General features: G+C 41.8%; 1 protein-coding gene across 5 annotated transcripts in view; it reads right to left on the bottom strand.

Annotated features, from left to right (window-relative positions):
* Positions 1–19,348, bottom strand: part of TBC1D30 (TBC1 domain family member 30) — a 156,020-nt gene that overhangs the window by 34,284 nt on the left and 102,388 nt on the right. For all 5 annotated transcript variants that reach the window (XM_070755627.1, XM_070755629.1, XM_070755630.1 and 2 more), the window contains 3 exons: positions 14,093–14,278; positions 13,704–13,872; positions 5,446–5,614 (listed from right to left, as the gene is read on the bottom strand). In XM_070755627.1, coding sequence (XP_070611728.1) covers positions 5,446–5,614; positions 13,704–13,872; positions 14,093–14,278 — 524 coding nt within the window. The remainder of the gene's footprint in view (positions 1–5,445; positions 5,615–13,703; positions 13,873–14,092; positions 14,279–19,348) is intronic.

Here is a 19,348-nt window from a genome sequence, read left to right as displayed (position 1 = left end):
TTTGTATTTATTATAAATTGTTTTGTTTTCGCATTTGGGGCATAAATTGCCACCAGTGTCAATTTCTTTTGATTAATTTTCCCTTTAACAAACAACCACCTCCCTTCTCTATCTTTCTGAACTCCAACCTCTTCAAATAAAACCCTCTGATGAATATGAATCACCGTACCTCTACTATTTTGCATTCCTCAAGATTCCTTTAGACAGCTCATATACGAGATTCCAATTTCTATCATTAACCAATTTATCCCTTCCTCCCCATCTTTTATGTGTTTCTGTCAAAATCATAATATCCACCTTGTTTTGCTTAGCCATCCTCAATATCTTGTAATGTTTCAAATCTGATCCCAAACTATTCACATTTAAAACCATTATAGTACACTCACTCATAATATACAAGAATAACCCTTTTCCCCTCCTGTTTTGCTCTTGGTTTACTTATTTTTCCTTTCCTCACCCAACTCACCCCCCCCAAAGTGCCTCCCCCCATGCTCCCCCTACCAAAAAGAGGGAGGACCAGAAAACCCTTTGTCCAGTCATGAGGCACTTCTCCTGATTGTGTTCCCATGCTGCTAAGCTCCACTTGCAACCACTTTTTAATATAATTAGAGAGAAAAATTCCCCTCCCACCCTCTCTTATACATTTGAATAATACCTTCTTTTACTTTTTTACTTCTTTTACCTTTTTCCCTTCTCCCCCCAGCAAGAATCAAAATTAACACTAAATTCCAGAAACATCTCCAAGGGGGGACAACATAATCAGTTTCAAATGATCACTTCTACACTTTCTTCTCACGCTGGGCTCTTGTTTTTCTCTGCTCCCTTCTGATGGCCTTCACCTGCCCCATTAACTCCTTCAGCTGCTCCTCCCTTTGCCTTCCTCCTCGTCTGGGATACTGCGACCACTGAAATAATCTTCTCCTCCTTCTCCTCCTTCTGCTCCTTTTGGCTCTCCAACTGCTCCGCTCTCCCTCCTTCTACTCCTTGTGCTTCACTTTCTCCAAACTCAATACGCAGTTGATTCAATAGTGCCTTTCCCTCCTCCAGTGATCGTGCTCTAAACATCTTATTTTCTTGGAACACCAAAATGGCAGCTGGAAAATCCCAGGTAAACTTTTTTCCGCTTTGATATGGACGGCTTGAAATTGGGCGTAAGGCAGCTCTCGCTCTCAAAGTTTCCCAGGAGAGATCTCTAAGAACTCTTATCTCATTTCCATCTTGCTTAAGGCCAGCACAACTTTTCAAATACTTGTAGATAATATCAGCTTTTTTCTCACTGACCAAGGCCATAACAATGTCTCTTTGCCTCTCCCGGTTTCTGCGTAGGACACCCCAATGGACATGGAAAATGTCATCAAAAACAACCTGGGTACCCTGCACTTTCATCCAACCAAGGATTGCTTCAGCTAATTTCAAGCCTGGAGCAAAATCTGGTCTAAAACCACGCAGACATAAATTCCTTCTCCCTTGACGGTCTTCCAAATTGGCAATTCTGTAATTCAATTGTTTACAAATCTCATCCTGACTTTTAACTTGATGCTCTAATTTCTGAATTTTTTCAGCTGACACATCTGCTCCTTTTTTAACTGTTTTAATATCTAAGGAAAGATTTTCCAATACAGATTCCACTCTCAGAACTCTTTGTTCAAAGCCAGTAAAAATTTGAAGCAGTTGATCAAGTTTCGTTTCAATTTTCCCGAGGCTAGGGTCAGCCCCTTCAGCCATTTTATTAAGATTTATTGTACTGACTTCGTGATAGCGAAAGAAGGTCCGTATTCCCTTAAAACCGCAAATCTTAGATTCTCTTTGAACTTCTGTGAATGCTCTACGCCTCTGCTTTTCTTCAAGAAGGATTTATGTTGTTTTGAAGGATAATTTTCCCCTTTCTTTAGTTTATCACATTGGAGCTCAAGGTGGGTGCATCTAGAAAAAACTGTGACACATGCGCAATCCTCCAGCAAGGCTTCTTGACTAGCTAAAAAGATTGACATTCAAACACAAGTTTACATATCCTTCTGGCTTTTGGTCTAAAACTGGTTTCTGATGAAGTTTTTCTGTGTTTGGTGATGTTTAATCCTGTCTTTATTGATGGGATAATATTCCCCATTCAGCTTTGTTTGGAAGGAAAATGTTATTCTCTGTTCCTGAAAAGAAGCAGCTTCAGAAAGCTGGTTAGTTCCTGTGTCTATTTGTTTTGTTAATTGGTTTAACAAGCTTCTGTGTTTGCTCCTTTGCTTCATTCTATTTAGGCTTACATCAAGTGCTTTTTTCTATCTGCTTTAATGGTTCTTGGCACTGTCCTTTTGGCGTATACTTCCAAGAGGAAGGATGCAAGCTTGGCACTGATTTTCTTTTTACTGTCTTTCTGGGGATCATGTGATCTTTCCTTAAATCTGGAATATTTCCATAGGATATCTTAAGAAGTGAGTGAGACCAGCTAGTATCTTTAAGTGGTGCAAATGAATCTAAGACAGAGGTCTTCAAACTTGGCAACTTAAAGGCTTGTGGACTTTAACTCCAAAATTCTCCAGCCAGCATAGCTTTAATTCTTGGAGTTAAAGTTCACAAGTCTTAAACTTGCCAAGTTTGGGAACCCCTCATCAAAGGATTGCTTCTCCTGGTTGTGCTCTTTCTGGAGAGCTTAACCGACTTCTCTGCTAAAGAGTTTCACTTTATGAGCAAGAGTGGGCCGCTGATAATTATCATTGCATTTTGACTATTTTAATTCCTCAAGGTGCTCTGGCACCCTGCCTGATTTGTAATTCCATCTTGCAGGTATTTCTAAACTAATGATTGGTATTTAGAGAAACCTTTTGCAAGCAAAGAAGCTTTTTGTATTTCTGTACAGATAACCCTTGATTTACAACAGTTCATTTACTAACCATTCAAAGTTAGAATGGCACTGAAAAAACTGAGTTATGACAATTTTTCATGCTTACAACTATTGCAGCATCCACACAGTCACAACAGGACAGGCAAGGAGAAGCGCACATAGGAACTACTCAGAGGGCTGAAAAAGTTATTTTTGACCAGTCCTCTCAATTACAACTGTCCTGACATTTTAAGTTTTGCATCCTATCCTGTCAAGTTTTGCATCCTATCCTGAAGAGAAGCATCACAGTTGTGAAATGAGTGACACAGTTAAGAATGCTACAATGTGCATACATGCGAGGACTGGTTGTAAGTGTGAGGACCATCATATTCATTTTTTCCCAGCCCTCTTAGTCCTTTGCATGTAGCTACCCCCAGGCCAGATAGCCATGCCCTCAAATAAACCACACCCACAAAACTAGTTGTTAAGAAATGAATCCCACTACTGGACAAAACTGTATGTTTCAGCATGAGCATCTTGGTTTGGAATTAGGAATAAATAGAAGATTTTGTTAATTTATTGCTTGCACTACAGTCTGAAAGAATCCCTAACTGACCAGTGGGACTTGCATTTAACGTTGAAAATTACAGACCAATCTCTTTGGGTTGTGTCACTTGCACAGTCATGGAATCAATCATAAATCAATCCATTAAACTCCACTTAGAAACTAATAACCTACTTTCCAACAAACGATTTGGTTTTAAAAAAATTATCCTGTAATCTGCAACTCTTACACTGCAAAAACATGGCCCACACAACTTGATCAAGGTCAAACAATAGACACAATCTTCATTGACTTTTGTAAAGCCTTTGATTCAGTAGTTCATGACAAACTACTTCTGAAACTAAAATCCTATGGCATCTCTGGCCACTATATGATTAGATAACAGCATTTCTGTCTAACAGACAACAAATGGTCAAAATAGGAAGTAACATATCTAATCCTGCTCCTGTCAACAGTGATTTAGGACCAATACTCTTCATACTCTACATAAACGATCTTTGTGATCACATTATAAGCAACTGTGATCTTTTTGCTGATGATGTTAAACCATTTAATATCACTGACAATGGTGCTACCCTTCAAAAGGACCTTGACCATGTAGCTGAATTGTCAAACAATTGGCAACATCAAATATCAACCAACAAATGCTCTGCCTTACACATTAGCAAAAAGAATCAGAATACAAAATACAAACTTGAAGGAAACAAATTTGTAGACGACTCTCACCCTCAAAGTCTTTGGAGTACCCAACGACCTAAGTGTTAGAGCCCACAGTAACAACATTGCCCCAAAAGCAGTAAGAGTTGTTAATCTAACCTTATATAGCTTCTTCTCTGGCAACATTGCACTGGTAACCAGAGCATATAAACCATTTGTTAGATAAATTCTAGAATACAGCTCCCCAGTCTGGAACCCACATTGCATATGAGACATTAATACAATCAAGAGAGTCCAGAAATATTTCACAAGAAGAATCCTTCACTCCTCCACTCGGAACAAAATACCTTGTTCCACCAGATTTAAAATACTGCAATTAGACAATATACAACTACATTGCCTTGATCTGATCTAACTGTAGTTCATAAAATCATATACCAAAATGTCATTCCTGTTAATGACTACCTCACTTTCAAGCACAGCAATACACGAGCACGTAATAGATTCAAACGTAATATAAACCACTCTAAAATCGACTGTAGAAAATATGACATAGAGCGATCAATAGAGTGATCAATGCCTGGAATGCAGTACTTGACTCTGTGGTTTCCTTCCAAACCCCAAAAACGTTAATGTTAGATTGTCTACAGTTGACATCTCCCCATTTCTAAGAGGTCTATAAGGGGCGTCCATAAGCGTACCATTGTTTCTATTGTCCCTGTTCTACTGTCCTATTGCCCTTTATTTATTATTACTTTTTATTTATGTTATGTTTATACAAACTACTATCCTATACATGTTTGACAAATAAATAGATGGCCTGGCTGAGGAGGCCCTGACATAAGCTGGTGCGGGGAATATGGGACAGCTTCACCACCACCCCTTGCCTCATGGCAGAAAGGGTGGGCAGCTGTTCAGGGTCTTAAGCAGAGCTTATTTTGAGGTTAGGGCTTATATTAGGCACAGGCATAAAAACATGCTAGGTCTTATTTTAGGGATAGGACTTATTTTCAGGGAAACGGTGTATGTATTCCATCTTGATTCTGGTAGAAGAGGTGGCATATAAAAACAAATCATGATCATCATTTTAATGTAGACACCACAGTATCTTGTGTATCTAGTAAAGCATCACTTACGATCCAGTACTACAGTCACTGAGCAGAATAATTCAACTTCAGGCCCCAACTCAACAACAGGCTTTTCCATGAGCAAGCGAACATAATTTCATTGAAAGAGGGAATTGTATTGGTATGGTGAAACAGAGAAATTGAAACAAAACAAAATCTTATGCTACAAGGGGAAAATGAAAGCACATAATAATAATTTTCAGTACTTAAATAACATTTCAAAGAGCTTTCCAACAAAATTTATCAATGGTTAATTTTTAGATATAAAGTGAAAACATACTTACTCTTCTAGTTTTGCCCATATAGCCAGTGCTACTCTCAGTATAATTTCTGACCCCTCAAAGAATACAGAATCCCAAATTTTTAAAACTGTATGGTTAGGAAGGCATGTAGCAAACAGGGTCAGGAACCACTGCATAGTGAAGACATTTGTTAGTGGGGGTTCATACCCACCTGAAACAGAAAAAAGAACAGAAAAATAACCACCTGCTGTCTCTTCTGCATAACCTAACACAAAAATGGATACAGTACAGAATTGTAATATGATACCAAATTATATCATTGTGTTCAATTTCAGCTTCTTACAAATTCAAAAAGCTAAAAGTAATCATTAATATTGTAGATAATCATGTTCATGGGATGTCATTTTTTAATTTATTATTTATTTATTAAATTTCTATGCTGTCCTTCTCTGCAGACTTAGGATGGCTGACAACAGATTTAAAATATATTGACTTCCTCTAAACAAATTTAGCATGTGATCAGCTGAACTGATCTCAGAAAAGCTAAATTGGTTGAGATCTGACTGATATTTGAACAGGAAACCACCTCAGATCACAAAATAAAATTAAAGCATATTAAAATATTTTTGAAGCCCCATAAAAACAATCTTATCAAATATTTACAGGCTCTGCTCTGCTCTTTAATATTTAAAAATGTAAAAGCTTCACTTGATGCAGAAAATCTAAAACTTTTCCTGGGCAATACTTAAATAGCGTAATCCTTCAAATCTGTAATTGCTATATTAGAAATTTTTTGTCTGCCATCTCATTTATAACTGGTTTTGACACATTGTTAGACCTGACTCAGAGGTAAAGGTGTCCACGATCTACTATTTTTATCAAATCAAAATTTTTTGCTATCACTAAGATTCCTGATATCATCAATCTACATATCTGGTTTCATAGATTCTTATACAACAACAACAACAATAATAATAACAACAACAATAATAACAACAATAATAATGATGATGATGATGATAATAATAATAATAATAGTAATAGTAATAATAATAATTTATTAGATTTGTATACCGTCCCTCTCCATGGACTCGGAGCGGCTCACAACAAAATAATAATGTAAACAAATGTAAACAAATCTAATATTAAAAAACATTTAAAAACCCAATATTAAAACCATGCAGCACTCATTCCATACGTAAACTATATAGTGTATTTTTGGTGTATAAGACGCATCTTTTTACCCCCAAAAGAGGGTCAAAAACTGGGTGCATCCTATACACTGAATGCCGCACCTTAGGAGGGGGAAGGGAGTTGGCGGGACAGCGGTAATAGCCGCAATTGGTGGCAACAGACAGCTGATTGGCGGTATTCCAGGAGATTGATCCAACCGCCAATCAGAACAAAGGGGGAGATAGTAAAGTTAGTGATCAAAATGGCAGCTTCACCAGAGAAAACACAAGGCTTAATTTCCAGCGCCGGGGGTGGAAGTTAGTGTGCTCTGATCAGCCTTTGAGGACAGCAACGCGGAGGAGCAGTGGGGGGGGGGGAGGACCCCCAGGTGGAGAAGGAAAGCAGGCACGCTCAGAGGGCAAATACTCAGCTGCAATAAAAGGCTTTTGGGGAATGCTCCTCCTGCACACGCTCCCGAGCAGCCAAGCAGCAGAAACGCTTTCTGGGAAGGACGGGAGAAGCTGCTCTCCCTGCGCTCTCCCTGCATGGTCCGAGTGCCAGACTCTGCCGTGTGTGTGTGTGCGTGTGTGTGTGAGAGAGAGAGAGAGAAGAGAAGAGAAGAGAAGGGAAAGAAAGAGGACAGAAGGGAGAGGGGTTTGTATAATTATGCAAAATTGCTAAATGCTTCTGAGCAGCCTCCTTCTACGGTAGCATGCAAATTTCCAGTGTTTCCCTATTCATTTCTATCAATGATTAGCCTAGACCTGCCCCCGTCTCTGCCTGCAGAATGAAAAGAGAGACACAACACGTGTGCACAGAAACTTCACCCCCTTTCCAGTTATAACACTGAAAGGCACCTGAATTCAACATTGTTTCTTTCACCAACCTCTCTAATATTAAAGCGACTCCAGTCTCTCTTTCCCAGGGTGAGATTGGACTAAAGTATATTGATATATTGATGAAACAATTAAAGACAAGCATTTCCTAGTCTCACCCCAACTAACTTCAATGATCTAACACAAATCGACTTTACCGAAGGAAAAAGTTAAGAAATCACTGCACAACCTAAAACCATCTCTATCTATTGGACCTGACGGACTATGTGCATACTTCTTAAAAAACTCTCCTCAACTCTGGCTGAACCCCTAAGCATAATTTTCAAAATATCTTCTACAACTAGCTCCTTACCTAAACTCTGGTCTCTAGCCACAATCATCCCTATTTTCAAAAAGGGGGATCCTAGCAATGTTGAAAATTATAGATCAATCTCCTTGACCTGCGTCACTTGCAAAGTCATGGAATCCATCATTAATCAATCCATTACACGCCACCTTGAAACAAATAGCCTACTTTCCAACAAACAATTTGGTTTCAGAAAAAAATTATCCTGCAACCTGCAACTTTTACACTGCAAAAACATACAGACTACCCAAATTGACCAGGGTAAATCAATTGATGCAATCTACATAGACTTTTGCAAAGCCTTTGATTCAGTAGTTCGCGACAAACTTCTTATGAAACTAAAATCTTATGGCATCTCAGGACCACTGCACAATTGGATATCAGCGTTCCTGTCAAACAGACAACAGGTGGTCAAAATAGGTAATGCCACATCTAATCCTGCTCCAGTTAACAGTGGTATTCCCCAAGGCAGTGTCCTAGGACCTACTCTCTTTATAGTCTACATCAGCGGCTCCCAAACTACGGCCTGCGGAAGATGAGGCGCCGGGGGCACGGGCGAGGGGTGGGAGGCAAATCTCTGCGTCTCCAGCCCCTTTCCTCCGAGCCCCGCCGGCCAAGCAGCCAAGGAAGCCAAGCTGGGCGTGGCAGGGAACATTGGCTGGAGACGCAGAGATTTGCCTCCCACCCCTCGCCCTTGCTGCCGGTGCGTCATCTTCCCTCCCAGACAAAAAGGCCGGCTTTCGGGGAGGAAGGGGAGTGCTCGGCTCTGCGTCTTCAGCCCCTCACCGCCACGCCCGGCCCGGATTCCCTGGCTGTTTGGCCAGGGAGGCTTGGCCGAAAGGGGCTGGAGACGCAGAGCCGAGCACGCCCCTTCCTCCCCGAAAGCTGGCCTTTTTGTCTGGGAGGGAAGATGACGCGCCGGCGGCATGGGGGAGGGGTGGGAGGCAAATCTCTGTGTCTCCAGCCCCTTTCCTCCGAGCCCCGCCGGCCAAGCAGCCAGGGAAGCCGAGCTGGGCGTGGCAGGGAACATTGGCTGGAGATGCAGAGATTTGCCTCCCACCCCTCGCCCGTGCCGCCGGCGCGTCATCTTCCCTCCCAGACAAAAAGGCCGGCTTTCGGGGAGGAAGGGGCGTGCTCGGCTCTGCGTCTCCAGCCCCTCACCGCCACGCCCGGCCCGGATTCCCTGGCTGTTTGGCCAGGGAGGTTTGGCCGAAAGGGGCTGGAGACGCAGAGCCAAGCACGCCCCTTCCTCCCCGAAAGCCGACCTTTTTGTCTGGGAGGGAAGATGACGCGCCGGCGGCACGGGCGAGGGGTGGGAGGCAAATCTCTGCGTCTCCAGCCCCTTTCCTCTGAGCCCCGCCGGCCAAGCAGCCAGGGAAGCCGAGCTGGGCGTGGCAGGGAACATCGGCTGGAGACACAGAGATTTGCCTCCCACCCCTCGCCCGTGCCGCCGGCGCGTCATCTTCCCTCCCAGACAAAAAGGCCGGCTTTCGGGGAGGAAGGGGCTTGCTCGGCTCTGCGTCTCCAGCCCCTTTCGGCCAAGCCTCCCTGGCCAAACAGCCAGGGAATCCGGGCCGGGCGTGGCGGTGACGGCGGCAGTGTTGCTGCTCCGGTCGCCCGATTGTCTCCTGCCTCCCGCGCCGATGTTCCACGCCCGGCTCGGCTTCCCTGGCTGCTTGGCCGGGGGGGCTCGGCCGAAAGGGGTTGGTGACGCAGAGCCAAGCACGCCCCCTCATCCCCGAAGGCCGGCCTTTTTGTCTGGGAGGGAAGATGACGCGCTGGCGGCACAGGGGCGAGGGGCGGGAGGCAAAGCTCTGTGGCTCCAGCCCCTTTCGGCCGAGCCTCCACGGCCAAGCAGCCAGGGAAGCCGAGCCGGGCGTGGCGGCAGCGGCGCTGCTACTCCGGTCACCCGGTCCTCTCCTGCCTCCCGCGCCAATGTTCCCCGCTGCATCAGGCGCTGCCAGCCCCGAGTCAGACACACCCTCGCCGCCACCACCACCGCACCCAGTCGCTGCCCGCCCCGTCTTGCTGGAGGTCTAGCCGGAGCCTGAGCCGGGCCCGCTCAGCCGCGCCTCCTCGCCCGCCCAGGATGCTGACCTGCTGCCTCGCCCCACGCCCGTCGCCGCCCCGATCCTGCGCCTCCTCCTTCCCCCCCAGCCAAAAATACAAAGGCAGTCTGCCGCCGCCCATGGGGCAATGGGAAGCTGAAGCCGCCGGCGGTTTCAGCCTCCCTTTGCTGAGCGCTGCTTCGCCCTTGCCTGTCATCTTGGCTCAAGCGGAGACCGTCTTTGTGTTTTTGGCTGGGGGGAGGGAGTCAGGAAGGTCTTCCTGCTCCCCCCCAGCAAAAAATACAAAGACGGTCTGCCGCCGCCTGCTTGAGCCAGGATGACAGGCAGGGCGAAGCAGCGTGGAGCAAAGGGAGGCTGAAACCGCGTTGTCTTGGGAGAAGTACTGGTGGGAGACGACAGCTGGGCAGCGGGACTTCTCAGAGGCCTCCGGAACCCGAACTTCCGGGTTCAGTGTTCGGGAGGTCGCCGAGAAGCCCCGCCACCCGGCTGTCACCTTTTAAAACAGCCGGGGGGTTTGCCGTTCGTAAGACGAAAAATGTTCGTAAGAAGAGGCAAAATTTTTCTGAACCCCGGGTTCGTCTCTCGGGTTGTTCGTAAGACGAGGGGTTCGTATCTTGAGGTACCACTGTATTGTATTTGTTCCCATTTTGTTTTTTACTTTAAATAAGGTATGTGCAGTGTGCGTAGGGATTTATTCATACTTTAGTCCGGCCCTCCAACAGTGTGAGGGACAGTGAACTGGCCCCCTGTGTAAAATGTTTGGGGACCCCTGCTCTACATAAACGATCTCTGTGACAATATTACAAGCAATTGTGCTCTCTTTGCTGATGATGTTAAGCTATTTAATACTTCCGATAATACTTCTACCCTTCAAAAGGACCTTGACCATGTAGCTGAATGGTCTAACAATTGGCAACTGCAAATCTCATCCAACAAATGCTCTGTCCTACACATTGGTAAAAAGAATCCAAATACTAAATACACACTTGGACAAACTGAACTCGCAGAAGACCCTCACTCAGTCAAAGACCTTGGAGTACTCATTTCCAATAACCTAAGTGCCAGAGCCCACTGCAACAGCATTGCCAAAAGAGCACTAAGAGTCACAAACTTAATTCTATGCAGCTTCTTCTCTAGAAGCACCAATCTACTAACCAGAGCATACAAAACATTTTTCAGACCAATTCTTGAATACAGCTCACCTGTATGGAATCCTCGCTGCATAACAGACATTAATACAATTGAAGTGAACACAAGAACAAGGGGACACAATCGGAAGTTAGTTGGGGGAAAGATCAAAAGCAACATGAGAAAATATTATTTCACTGAAAGAGTAGTAGATCCTTGGAACAAACTTCCAGCAGACGTGGTTGGTAAATCCACAGTAACTGAATTTAAACAGGCCTGGGATAAACATATATCCATCCTAAGATAAAATACAGAAAATAGTATAAGGGCAGACTAGATGGACCATGAGGTCTTTTTCTGCCGTCAGACTTCTATGTTTCTATGTTTCTAAGGAGTCCAGAAATACTTCACAAGAAGAGTCCTCCACTCCTCTTCACGCAACAAATTACCTTACTCCTCCAGACTTCAATTACTATGTTTAGAAAATTTACAGCTATGCCACCTCTGAACTGATTTAACTGTTGTTCATAAAATCATACATCACAATGTACTCCCTGTTGGCGACTACTTCACCTTTAACAACAACAACACAAGAGCATGCAATAGATACAAACTAAATGTAAATCGCTCCAAACTAGACTGCAGAAAATACGATTTCAGCAATAGAGTGGTCAACGCCTGGAATTCACTACCAGACTCTATTGTTTCTTCCCCCAATCCCAAAATCTTCAACCTTACATTATCTACAATAGACCTCTCCCCTTTTCTAAGAGGTCTGTAAGGGGCGTGCATAAGTGCACCTTTGTGCCTACCGTTCCTGTCCTAATGTGTTTTTATCTTTTCTCTATATACTTTATCCTTGTATTATGTTAAATATACTACAATACAATACTATATTTGTATGACATAAATAAAGAAAGAAAGAAAGAAAGAAAGAAAGAAAGAAAGAAAATCTCCAGCTTTGCCCTGACTACAGAAGGAGATACTTATCACTTCCTGTTAGATCATTTTCTGCAAGTGGGGGCCGGGGGGGAGAGAGAAGAGAGAGATAAACAGCTCCTCTTTCCCTCCCTCCCTCCTTCTCAAAAGACTGCAGCTTTGGTCCTCACACTTCCTTTCCTGAATCTCCGGTGATAATCTTTATGGCTCTTTGTAAATAGAGCTAAAACGTTTAAAGAGCAAAGTAGCCACAGTTAGAGGAAGACTAGTTCAGGCAGTTTGAAATATCCTTGCAGTGCACCCTAATCCCTAACCCAGGGGTTTTCAAACCTGACAGCTTTAAGAACAATAAACTTCAACTCCCATTTTTGAGCTAGCATGACTGGAGGATTCTGGGAATTGAAGTCCACAAGTCTTAAAGTTGCCAGGTTTGGAGACCCTTGCATCCCTAATCCCTAACCCTGGGGTGTTCAAACTTGACAGCTTTAAGACTAATGAACTTCAACTCCCATTCCTGAACTAGCATGACTGGAGAATTCCTGGAATTGAAGTCCACAAGTCTTAAAGTTGTCAGGTTTGGATACCCCTGGGTTAGGGATTAAGGGTGCAAAGATCTCCAAACCTGGCAACTTTAAGACTTGTGAACTTCAACCCCCATTCCTGAACTAGCATGACTGCAGGAGGAATTCTAGTAGTTGGTCCACAAGTCTTAAAGCTGTCAAGTTTAAAGTTTGTAAAAATTGTCCATGGTTATAAAAAGTATACATGTTTGTAAAAAGCATTCTGCTACACTGGTATTTTATTAAATAATATATTACTGCACCATTTGGTTCAGAATACTTTTTTCCTTGTTTTGCAACTCTAAAATCTAGGTGCGTCTTATATTCCGGTGCGTCTTATACTCCAAAAAACGGTATGACCAGGGGCATCTAGTTCCCCCATGCCTGGTGGCATAGGTGGGTCTTTAATAATTTACGAAAGGCAAGGAGGGTGGGGACGGTTCTAATCTCTGGGGGGAGTTGATTCCAAAGGGCCGGGGCCGCCACAGAGAAGGCTCTCCCCCTGGGGCCCGCCCACCCACATTGTTTAGTCGACGGGACCTAGAGAAGGCCAACTCTGTGGGACCTAATTGGTTGCTGGGATTCGTGTGGCAGAAGACTGTTCCGGAGGTATTCTGGTCTGATGCCATGTAGGGCTTTATAGGTCATTACCAACACTTTGAATTGTGACCGGAAACTGATTGGTAGTCAATGCAAGCCGCGGAGTGTTGGAGAGATGTGGGCAAATCTAGGTAGCCCTATGATGGCTCTCACGGCCGCATTCTTCATGATCTGAAGTTTCCGAACACTCTTCAAAGGTAGCTCCGTGTAGAGAGCGTTGCAGTAGTCGAACCTCGAGGTGATGAGGGCATGAGTGACTGTGAGAAGTGACTCCTGGTCCAAATAGGGCCGCAACTGGTGCACCAGGCGAACCTGGGCAAATGCTCTCCTCGCCACAGCTGAAAGATGGTTCTCTAATGTTAGCTATGGATCAAGGAGGATGCCCAAGTTGCGGACCCTCTCCAAGGAGGTCAGTAATTCTCCCCGCAGGGTAATGGTCGGACAGATGGAATTGTCCTTGGGAGTCAAAACCCACAGCCACTCCGTCTGATGATAATTATATCATCTCAAACACCTTCTAATTTTAAACAGCTCTTATGGTTTCAACCCATAATTTTACATTTTTATTTTAAATTAGAAGTAATGAAATTTATATCTAAGAGATAAAGAAGCAAAGAAAAGAAGAAAAATATGCATGACCATTGCATACCTCCACTTTCCTTGTTGGCAGCTCTTTGGAGATTATCCAAATGCTGGGACAACTCAGGAAGTTTCATTCTCAGAAGATCTCGGAACACTGCCATGTCAACCGACAGTGCTTTCAGATTATTGACAAAATAGCTATCAGGCAGTACTTTATCAATTAAGTAAATCATTATCTGAAAATCAAGCAGAAAAATGGGATAAAGATAAAAGATAAATCTTTATCATCTTTGTAACAGTCTATTTGTATAAACATAAGTTATAAATTGAATCAACTGATTCTTATATCCATACATCTTTATTTAGTCTTTAGGGGGCTTTATTCCTATACTATGGTATTTTTAACAGCCAACAGAATATAATATGAATAAAAGTGTGGTCAACAGATATACTTACTTTTAATGCATCTCCCTCATTGCCTTCTACTACTTCCAGGATGAGAGCAGCAAGGATGTTAAAACCTTGACAATATCCTACAGATTTATTCCACCTGGCATAAGCCAATAAAACTCTTTTCAATACTACTCTATCTTGTTCTGCCTCTTGGCCACAATAAGAACTGCATCCAGTTCGATGAAGATCCTAAATGGGAATGGAAGAGAAATAATGAAATATTTCACATTTCTTTAAATACAAGCATAAATTCTGCCTCTGTATTTTTACTTTCTAAAGTCAACGGATAACATATTGTGCTCTGTAATCTAAGAGTATGAAAACATCCATCTTTGCATTAGAATGTTTGAGCAGCCAATAAACAGCATTTCGAGAATAATTGTATCCAATATGCATTAACAATAATGTAGAAACGGTCACATAAAACATTGATTTTTTTGTTGAGCAACTCTTCAGTTCTGTACAATGTAGAATACAGTGATCCCCCGATCATTGCGAGGGTTCCGTTCCAGGACCCCCCGCAATGATCGGTTTTTCGCGAAGTAGCGCTGCGGAAGTAAAAACACCATCTGCGCATGCATGGGAAGGGGACTCAGCTGGGAAGCGGCGCTGGGGTTTCCCCACCGCCCACGCAAACTCCTCGCTGCCGCTCGCCCGCCCTTCGCCCGCCCACGCCGCTTGCTCGCGCCGCTTCCCAGCTGAGTCCTGAAGCCAATTCGCTTCAGGACTCAGCTGGGAAGCGGCGAGAATGAACGGCGTGGGCGGGCGAAGGGTGGGCGAGCGGCAGCGAGGAGTTTGCGTGGGCGGTGGGGAAACTCCTCGCTGATGCCTGCCGCTCGCCCTCCCGCCAGCAAGAGGGGGAAGACCCAGGGAAGCCGCCCAGCAGCTGATCTGCCCGGCGCCATCTACGCATGAGTGCCCATAGGAAAAAGGGCGCGCATGCGCAGATGGTGTTTTTACTTCCGGGTTCAAAAATCGCCATATAGCCGTTTCGCAATGATCGGGAACGCAATACCCGGGGGATCTCTGTATACATAGAATGTTAGATATGTGTGACTAGATTGTATACCTTTTTCCAAGCATTCAATTAGCTGTATTAGCCCAAATTAGAATTTTCAGAATATGAAGGAAAAATAAATTAATTTGTCCTTGGATTACTTGTCTGGTAAATAATGCACTTAAGTTACTATTTGTCCCAGCTAATCATCTAGAATATATCAAAGAAGGAAGACAAGGCTCAGAAACTCAGAAATGTGGCACAGAAATGTAAGTTTTTAAGGAGACGTGTTAACAATAAGGGAAAATAGATGGTATTTTTTCTTTATCCGGCTATTTTTTTTAACCTGGGCGTCGGGAGGCTAGAGACGGGGGTCCGTCAACAGACCTCCGTTTTTGCCCTGGCAGTTGCTCCTTAGCGATCCGATCGGACCTGGAGGGTCCGATCTAGAACAGGGGGCCTCTGGACATCAAGGGGGTACCCGCCGATGCCCCCGGGGTGTAGGATTGGCCCGCAGCACCAGATGTGAAGATCCGGGGGGGTGGCAATAGCCGGCGCCCAGCTAAAGCGACACCGCCACACGAGAGGAAGAACAAAGGAAAAAAAATTCCCAGAAGTCTAACTGAATGTTCGAACTAACAGAAAAGAAAGAAGAAGGAAAGTAAAGTGATTTTTACCCCTATAACTATAACTGACATATACCGAATTTAAATAAGGCGAAAAAGAAGAAAGCAAGAATTTTGCCGATGTGAGCGGATTTAAACAAGTTGGAACAGTTATAGCTCACACAATCATAGAGACTATAAAATAGAGCTTCAACTCAAATTTACCTTAATTTTTATTATTCCTGGAAGGTTTACTCAATATATCGAAACCGAGGGATAAGAACTCTGAATAATTGAACTTCATTCCAGCAATTAAACTTAAAACGATTGGCTTTTTTGCTTCCTGGTGTTGTTGTTCGCAGCAGCACTAGCAGGGAAATATTATTCAAGATGGAGGTTTAACATTTTACGAAGAACAAAGCTTTGATTTTGGATTTGGTGAATCATTTTTTTTCTCCTTTTCCTATGGGTTTTTTGGATATATGGAAATATTTGGATTTAAATATTTTAAAATATTATAAGCAATTTTTGGATTGGATTACAGTTTACTTTTTAAAAATTATTTTTCCTTTCTTTTTTCTGACAAAATTGAACTCTGCATAGAACTTTCCTGGATTTTATTTGGCTTTTAAATTGGGACTATAAATGTAGAATATTCTGACTTTAATTAATTGATTTAAATTCTTTTAATTGGACAACAAGGACTTGTTAGCTACTTTGAAATTGGATTCGAATTATTATATGAATTTTGGACTCTGATATACCCTTAACTTGGATTTTGATTTATTTTGCTTTTCTTTTTAATTGGACAATAAAGAATTTTTAACCACATTGATATTGAGCTTGAAATATTAATTAGAACTTGGACATTGACTCATTTTTAATTTGGACATTGACTTATTTCAAATAACAACAAGAATGATCGCCCTATCCTAATTCTGAGAAGAAGAAGAATTCAAGAACACCTTGGATATTATTGACAATTGGACTTAAGTATTTTAAGTATTTTTCTATTCTTATTTTTATTTTTTAAATTTTTAAAAATTGTATTTAATAGAAATGAACTGCTAAATCTTATTTCTCCCTCCCCTTTGTTTGGTAGTCCCTCACCCCCCTGTCTGTTTCCTTATTTAACCTAAATTTAAGTTTTCTTTCTACTCCCAGGACTGTTTGGATATGTTTAAAGCTATATAGATCTTTTTTTTCAAGTTCCTTTTTACTTTTATAGCACAAATAGATTTGTAGCCAAAACAGACTTATAAATAATTGAATGAATTCTTCCCTCCCTTGTTTGAAAAGGATTTTTTAAATGAATTAAGTAAATGTTTAAGTATTGATATCTTCTAACAATTAATATTTTATATTGCTCAAATAATTGACATTTTTTAATATCTCACTGTTATATAATTACATTAACTTACCTAATGAACTGACATTATATTTTTATATTGAAGATGTAAGTTGCATAGCTTTGGAAATTTTTTCTTTCTCTCTATATAAACCATATAAGTATTTTTAAATTTTCTTTCTCTCTCTCTGCCTCTTCCCTTTTTTTTTCTCAACCCCCCTTTTTTTGTCTTTAGACATTGTAAGTTTGTTAAATTGATGCCATTTTGGAAACAGTTAAATTTCACAGGTCCTAGAAGACCCAGAAAAACATCCAAGATGTCCACTACATCTACCACTATAAAAACCCTCTAAGAAACAGACTACAACTACAACTGCTACTCCACAAGGGTCTCCTTCACCATCGCCATCTCCTTTACCACAAAGAACAATAACAAGCATGTTGGTTAAGGAGAAAGAAAAAGAGAAAGAAAAGACCCCAGTGCAACCAACTTTGCAGACTATTCAGGACACCCTGGCTCTTCTTCAGATCTCCATGAATGCTAATAGAGATGACGCACGTGAAGAAGCCCAAAAACATTATGAAGCTATAAAAGCAGACATAAAAAGGGAAATGAGTGATCTGAAGGTCGAGCTAGGGAATATGAAAGGAAGTGTACAAACACTGGATGCGAAGATTGATGTGATACAACAAACTTTAAAAGAGAATGAACAATGGAAGAAAGGGGTTGAGGACAAAATGGAAAAATCGGAACAGAGAATGAATGAATTTGAAGACCACAGTAATGCGAGAAACAGAGGAGTCGACGAAGCTATTATTAATATAGAATTACAATGAGCCTCACATGGTCTGAGATTCCAAAGTGTCCACGAAGAAAAAGATGAAAACTTGGGCTCGAAAATGGCAGAAATAATAGGAGAGATTTTACAGATGGACCCAGAGGAAGCAATAAAGGAGATCAATGAAATTTACAGAGTCCAAACTAGCTATGGTAGAAAACACAACTTACCAAGAGAAATACATATTAAATTTATTAGAAAGACGGTAAGAGACAATATTCTGAAATGGTCAAGAGACGAAGAATTAAAATTCAAAGGAAAAGTTGTCATTATTTTAAAACAAGTGCCAAGAAGAGTACAAGAAAGCCGGAGGGAATATTACTTCTTAACAAGAATATTAATTAAAGAAAAAATAATTTTCCGTTGGCTGATCCCTGAAGGCCTCTCTTTCTATTGGCAAAGATCTAGAGTAAAGATAGAGACCATTGACCAAGCCAGAATCTTCTACGAACAATCCGGCTTGTTTAAACATGATTTATCCTACAAAGAAATCAGAGAGGGAGGGGAGGAGAGGGGGACAGCCTCCAGGGGGGAACAAGACGCTCAGGACGCAAAGAAAAAACAACCAGAACCACAGCAAGATTTGGTGCTAAGCACTGGACTTCGAGAACCTCGAGAAACAAAACAATATTACAAATAGAAATGTACTCAGCAGTTAAAATCTTTTCAGTAAATGTAAATGGATTGAACCATCCAAGAAAAAGAAAACAGACATTTTCTAAACTTAAAAAACAAAGAGCGCAAATTATTATTTTACAAGAAGTTCATATTAAACATTCAGATAAAGAGTTATTATATAATTCAAAATTAGGTAACTTGTATACTAGTTTAGCTGGAAAAAAAGAAGAGGGATAGCTGTTTATATAAATGAAATGATGGAGGTTAAACAACTTTACAGTGATAATGATGGTAGAATTTTAATGTTGCAAGTGAATTTAGAAACGGGACCTCTCATCATTATATCAATCTATGCTCCAAACAAAACCCAAAAAATATTTTACAAAGAATTACATGAGAAAATAATAGAATTGCCCATTGAAAATATGATCATAATTGGAGATTTTAATGCCATAGCTGACAGTCAAATGGAATATTCAGGTAAAAAGAAAGACAAGAAAAAGAAAACAATTCTACCAACAACATTGTGGAATTTGACTTCAGAATTAGCCTTGCAAGACATATGACGAGATCGCCATCCTATAGATAAGCAATATACCTTTTATTGAAATCCACATAAAATTTGGACTAGAATAGATATGGCATGGATTTCAACTCAGATTTCTGATAATGTTACAAACATTGAAATTGAAACAAACAACTGGGCTGACCACAATCCACTAACAATTACTTGGAAGGGAAACAAAAAACAGAGGTATTGGCGAATGAATAGATATATCAATACAAAGATTGGATAGAAAAAGAATTAGAAATTTTTTTCAACTTAAATAACAACATAGATACTTCCCCACA

The sequence above is a fragment of the Erythrolamprus reginae genome, chromosome 6, assembly GCF_031021105.1.
Source record: "Erythrolamprus reginae isolate rEryReg1 chromosome 6, rEryReg1.hap1, whole genome shotgun sequence".
Lineage (NCBI taxonomy): Eukaryota > Metazoa > Chordata > Lepidosauria > Squamata > Dipsadidae > Erythrolamprus > Erythrolamprus reginae.
This window is presented reverse-complemented; position numbering and strand designations above follow the sequence as displayed.